General features: G+C 39.7%; 1 protein-coding gene across 1 annotated transcript in view; it reads left to right on the forward strand.

Moving 5' to 3' along the window:
• The window catches only part of HEXB (hexosaminidase B (beta polypeptide)), a 42,464-nt gene that overhangs the window by 15,511 nt on the left and 20,022 nt on the right, over nt 1–6,931 (forward strand). Inside the window, exons 3-4 of the mRNA XM_008586056.1 lie at nt 6–38; nt 3,262–3,407. Coding sequence (XP_008584278.1) covers nt 6–38; nt 3,262–3,407 — 179 coding nt within the window. The remainder of the gene's footprint in view (nt 1–5; nt 39–3,261; nt 3,408–6,931) is intronic.

The raw sequence follows: 6,931 nt of genomic DNA on the forward strand, positions 1-6,931 counted from the left end.
GGCCCCTCCTGCGCCCTGCTGCAGGAAGCGTTTCGGCGGTAAGCGCCCCGGCCCGGCGGGGAGGGGACCGGGGACTCTGTGCAGACCCTCACACCGCCCCAATTCACAGACCAGGAAACGGTCTCCCAGCCGGCGAGTGACAGGTCCGGAAGACGCTCAAACCTATCGGGACTGAACCCAAGCCCCTCCCTTCCCTTCTTCCCCCGCCTCCTCAGGGACACCCTGGGTGCTCAGGAGCCCTGGTTTGAGTACAGGATACTGAGTAGGAAGAGCAGGTTTCCCAGAAGCAGTCGCCTTGCTCGCCTCAGAAGGGCAATCGAGATGGATGGAGGGGACACCAATTTCCTGACTTCAGATTTGGGGACAGAAGTGACTGCCTTTTATTCGCAGGGAGACAATGAGTGCATCTGGCAGGACTTAGACAAGCTGGTCCTGAGGGACCAGGACTCCCCAAAGTTGACTTATATAGGCCCATCTCACCCCCTTCCAGCTCCCCTTATCTCCTGGTAACAATTCCGATGGCAGAAATCCTTAGGTTGGAGCACTGCCTAAAACTCCCCTTCCCTTCCAAGGTCTGTTCAGTATAGAATGTTAGCTGTTTCAGTCTAACTACTTTTCTGTGGCCAGTGGTTTGGCAGTTTCCATCTGCTTCCTTTGGTTTCTCAACACCGATCATGTGCATGCTCTCCCTCCTTCCTCTTTTACAGACCCCTACAAACCTCACATTTCCACATCTCTCTGACTCCTTTGGCCACAGATAAGGTGAACTGGGTGATGGGAAGCGGGCGGCACACAGCCAGCTTTCTAACCACATCATAGACTAGGTAGGTTGCATTTGGGGACGTGTTTGAACTAGCCACAAGCTGTCTCCTCACTGTGAGACCTGCGTCGGTAGGACTGTCCTGAAGGTGTGCAGTGCCCTGCAGGATTGTAATTTGGTGCTAGCTGTACTGCTCCCTTCCACCCCCAGATTAGTCCCTGTGCCCAGAACATACAATTATAGCTAAATTATGCCTCCAGGACACCAATGGTGGAAAAATGCAAAACTAAGCTTAATAATATGTTCTGACCCCACATAGGACTGGTGCTTAGGCTCAGGCTGAAGAGGCCCAAGATGCTGATGGCAGAAATCTCTGCTGTCAGAAGGTTCATGCTTTCCTGTGGATGTTGTTACCCTTGTTTTTAGACACATACTCTAATGAGACTTTGGTATTAAATCTAATAGTTGGGAATGCTATGTCTAGAGCGGGATAAAGATGTAAAACCAAAGTGGTTGGTTGCCTTGGGATATTCAGAAGGATTGTATGGAAAGTACTTGAAAGTTATTTAAAAGAAGATCATGACTAGGATTGAAAATCTTTTAAAAACACTCTTACCATGTTTGCCTTGGGACTTAGCATGTAAAATTGGGTTTCCCACTGTGTCACACTGCTAGTAAAACTAGGACTTGGTAATGAGCTGGAGTGTGACAGGAAAGCGTGGGTGACATAAGTTAACAATGAGTAGATAACCAGAACTTGAATCAGCTGTGAGATGGTTTGAAAACAAGGCTTGGTATTTCAGTGCTGGTGCAGGTAATTACCTGAAGAGTTTGCCTAATTCATGGCCTGGGTGTGAAGCATCTAATTATACTTGACATTGTTAGGAAGCAGGTTATAAAACATACTAGCCCTATGGCTAAGACTTGAAAGCACGCAGATGCTCGTTCTAGGAACTTAGGAGCAGCAGTATCTATCTCAGAGTAAGAGCAGTGGGGTTGGAAGGATTTGGCAATATGGGGGTGTTCAGAAAGCTCTAGGTGGTTAGGAACACACACAGTCTAGGCACCAGATTGTTCAGAACCACGTGGCTCCTGTCTCTAAAGAACCCAAGTTATATCACAAACCCTACTTTGAAACAGAATGCTCTTTGCAAGCAGAGAGTTTGGCTATTAGGCATATGGCTGCTTCCTCAGCTTCTAGAAGAATCCATCACATGCTAGTCATTCTTTTTTTTTAAAAAATGAATTGTTTTACTCCTTCAGTGTCTGGAAAGCTAAATTAACCCAAATAACTTGGATATCACAGTCTCAAAGCCTTTTGACTTTTCTGTTAGAGTTTTATTTATTATCCAGGGCCGAGGTTTTCCTTATTTGGGGCAAGCCATTTAACTCAGCTCTCAAAGCTGCCAGCAGCTTTTTAAAAATTTTATATTTAATTGTGGTAAAATACACATAATATAAAATTTACCATCTTAGCCATTTCTAAGTATACACTTCGATGCTTAATTTCCTTTTAAATCTATCAAGGTTTTCCTGTGAGGGGGGACCTCAACACTTCCATTTATTCCAAACTCATCGGAATTTTCCTACCTCTCCTTATGTCTCTGGAAAAGTACAAGATGTTCTTACACATAAGTAGCACATAAAACCTCTGGCTTATCAAAATCTATAAAATATTCTTTAAATAGTTGCTCTGATGCCTATCTGATTTCTTTATTTTCTAGCACCATTAAGTTTTTTATTCCCTTTCTCTGATACTTGGGTATCAACAGAAGGTAAATTTTAAAGGCTCTGGTGACAATTCTGCAGGCTGGTGACTTTCTTTTGTGGGTATATGTATCAGCTAGGATTCTTTTGTTGGAAGGTAACAGAAACCCTGACTCAATCTGGCTTAAGCAATAAGAAAACTTATCTCACACATTAGGAAGTCCAAAAGTAGGGAAGAACTTAAGGCTCAACAGTGTCATTAGAGATCCATATTCTTCCCATCTCTGCTCTGCCATCTTTAGTGTAAGTGCAACTAATCCAGGTATCACGTACAGAGAGACAAAAGTTTTCTTGTGGTTTGCTTCAGAGAGTAACTTCTCCCCACCATATCCCCCACACCCAATACCCCCACACACCAGCACTGGTCAGAATTTGTTTTCACACCCAATAGTGATGTATTGCCATGATGGGTTTGATTACTGGTTCTTAACAGGTGATTCATATGCATCACTTGAGAGTCGAGGGTGGCCAGGTGTGGGGGAATGTTGGGAAGCCTTTAAAATTCCCGTGCCTTTATCCCATTCTCAGAGATTGTGATTCTTAAGGTCTGGATATCAGAATTTTCAAAAAGCTCCTTAAGTGATTCTCATGTGCAGCTTGGGCCGAGAATCTCTAGTTGAGACTAATAAATGGGTCATGGATTTGAGGAGTCAACTACCATGTCCATAGCCCATATGTATTTAAGATTTGGCTAAGATGCTTTTAAAATTTGTTTAAATTTTTTTCTCATACAGATATTATGGCTATATTTTTGGTTTCCACAAGAGGCATCATGGCCCTGATCATTTTCCGGATGGAACACAGTTACAGCAACTTCATGTCTCAATTGTCCTTGAGTCGGAGTGTGATGCTTTCCCCAGTGTGTCTTCAGATGAGTCCTGTAAGTACTATGTAATGTGTGTCATATTCAAAGCAGCCATTAAGACTTAAGTGCCAGAAACAGGCTCCACGCCATGAACCATGGTGAGTTCTTGCCCAGTGAGTTTATAATTCCTATATTAAAAATAACCTTTAAAGTCTGGTAATACAAGTAATACATAGTGGTAGAAAATTTGTAAGTACAATAAGTGCAGAAGAGGAAGAAATAAATCACCTGTAATCCCAGCACTCAGACAGAATTAACCACTTATTTCATGTGTGTATATATTTTTGCAGAATAAAACATTTAAATTAATTTAGATATTAATATAAACATATGATAAATATTGACATTAAAATTGAAATAATCCTGTACGTGTGGATTCTGCTTTTGTATTCTTGCAATTTTGTATTTTTATATTCTTTTTTGCATAATAATACACTATAAACATCTATGAATTTCACTACATATTCTTCTGTGACATCACTTTTAATGACTGAATAATGTTCTACCACTGTATGGATGAGCTTCCTTAGCTAATCCCTTATTTTTGCACAGCCAGGTAATTTCTTAACAACGGTTATCTTTGAAGACAAATGTATGCTCCCATCCATGATCTCTATTTATAATCTAATTTTACACAAAGATAATGCAGATCTGGGGGTGGCGATGGGTAGAGCTGTTTCATTTGCTTAACAATATAATCAATACTTAGCTATATATTTTCTCGTTGTTGCCTAAAACATTCTCTAGGGCTTTTCCCAACTTGTTTTGGACTCCTTTGTTCACAGACTGCCTCATGGACAGTCTGTACATGTCTTCATCCTCCTGCTGTAGATGAAGTTTCTCAATAATACATCCCTTGAAAAATAGCTTTTTTTCCTCTTCAATTCTGTAGCTGTTCTTAGAAGAGAAATAGGATAATTTACTAACATCAGCTTTTTTACTAACTGATTTCAATTGACACTCAGCACTCATGCTATGTGAAGTAGGCTTTGCAGTCTGAATTGAGAAAGAAATCGTTAAGTTGCCGAAAAATCTTGCTGTCTAATAGTTTCAGCAATACAGATGATGTTGTAAATTCTAGAAAATAGANATTTAGATATTAATATAAACATATGATAAATATTGACATTAAAATTGAAATAATCCTGTACTTCTGGATTCTGCTTTTGTATTCTTGCAATTTTGTATTTTTATATTCTTTTTTGCATAATAATACACTATAAACATTTATGAATTTCACTAAATATTCTTCTGTGACATCACTTTTAATGACTGAATAATGTTCTACCACTGTATGGATGAGCTTCCTTAGCTAATCCCTTATTTTTGGACAGCCAGGTAATTTCTTAACAACGGTTATCTTTGAAGACAAATGTATGCTTACATCCATGATCTCTATTTATAATCTAATTTTACACAAAGATAATGCAGATCTGGGGGTGGGGATGGGTAGAGCTGTTTCATTTGTTTAACAATATAATCAATACTTAGCTATATATTTTTCTCATTGTTTCCTAAAACATTCTCTAGGGCTTTTCCCAAATTGTTTTGGACTCCTTTGTTCACAGACTGCCTCATGGACAGTCAGTACATGTCTTCATCCTCCTGCTATAGATGAAGTTTCTCAATAATACATCCCTTGAAAAATAGCTTTTTTTTCCTCTTCAATTCTGTAGCTGTTCTTAGAAGAGAAATAGGATAATTTACTAACATCAGCTTTTTTACTAACTGATTTCAGTTGACACTCAGCACTCATGCTATGTGAAGTAGGCTTTGCAGTCTGAACTGAGAAAGAAATCGTTAAGTTGCCGGAAAATCTTGCTGTCTAATAGTTTCAGCAATACAGATGATGTTGTAAATTCTAGAAAATAGAATGTATCAAGACTGGAGAGTCATAGCTTGTTGTCTAGTTTGCCGAACTGACACCCTTTCTTCTGAAGGGGAAGCTTCTCAGGACAAGGTGATTGTGAAATTTTCTGGTTGAAATATAAACTAGTTTTAAGTCTTTAGTTGATGATGATGGTAAAAATAATATATACTAATGGAAATAACAAGATAACAAATGTCCACAGTGTGAGGAAATGGTGGAGGAAGTGACAAGTGTTAAAACACTATCTGTTAAAAATTAAAATATGCATACCCCGAGAACCAGAAGTGGACTAGCTTCTATTGCAGAGAGCTAGTTACATGCATCGAGGATGTTTGATGCAGTTGCCTGTATGGTGAAGAACTGCAAACAAATCTAAATGTCCATCAATAGAGGAATGGCTAAATATATCTTGTCAACCCACACTAAAGAGCACTATACAACAGTTAATAATAAATAAGCAGCATTATAAAGAACAGACATGCAGAGCTTGCCAAGACCAACTGCTGAGTTAAACAAGAAGGTGTATAATATGTGCAGAGGAAGGTACCATTTATTTAGCCACACAGGGACACACACATAAAGCAATACCATATTTTCTCATCACATGTACATATATGTAAATGCTACGAAAAGGCCTGATAAATGTTTCCTTTGAGGAAGGTAGAGGGAGTTGGGTGAGCATCTTAAAGGGAATTTTAGCTTTATCTATAGTATTTTATTATCTTTTAAAGAATGTATTGACATGTTATTTGTATATACACTCTCTAAAACAAGTATTTATGGTGCAAAAAGGTACAGAAGGTGATAACTGAAAAGTTAAAGATGCCACTCCTGTCCCACAAGGTGGTCATTGTTAACACTAGTAATTTGGTTTTTTATTTTATTTATTTATTTATTTATTTTTTCCTTTTTGTCTTTTTTCGTGACCGGCAACAGATCGCAACCGGCAACGGATCGCACCCCTCGGTGTCGCGCCCGCACCTCGCTCAGCCAGTGAGCTGCCGGTCTGTATGTGGGATCTGAACCCTCAGCGGGAGCACCACTGTGCTCCCAAGCGGTGCACTGTAGCAGTGCGCCACCGGGCCGGCCCCTAATTTGGTTTTTTAAATTAAAATTCTATAGCTGTGTGTCCATATATTTAGAAAACCAAGTCTCCTCTTATTGCTATGTATTTTTCCCATTGAATTGAACGAGACTCCTTTTTTTGCAGCCAGTCCTCAACTATTGGAAAATAATTGGTCTCAGTACACGCAGCAACATGTTAATGTTTATGGGTGACTCTGTGTTAACTATTTCTGTTACACTTTCCTCTGTGTAACCGAGACAGAAAAAAGAGAAAGAACTCACTCAAAGTACCATCAATGAGGCCTGGAGGGACTGCCACCCATCAGAGGAGCAGCAGCCCCTGGAGGGACTGCCACCCATCAGAGGGGGAGCAGCCCTGATTCAAAATCAGCCTTTCTTTTTATTGACAAGACAAGGAAGTTTTACAAGAAAAATCAGTTGATTCAATCATCAAAGAAGGACATAAAAACAGGCAGTGTAAAACTTGTAACAGCAGTAAATGAACAATGTGACATTCCAGAATGTAATTTGTAAAAAGCTGTTGGTTAATTCACCAACAGCTTGTCCTCAGTAAACATTTTCTTTTCCACATACTTCCTATAGC

Source organism: Galeopterus variegatus, unplaced genomic scaffold, assembly GCF_000696425.1.
Source record: "Galeopterus variegatus unplaced genomic scaffold, G_variegatus-3.0.2 Scaffold3814, whole genome shotgun sequence".
NCBI lineage: Eukaryota > Metazoa > Chordata > Mammalia > Dermoptera > Cynocephalidae > Galeopterus > Galeopterus variegatus.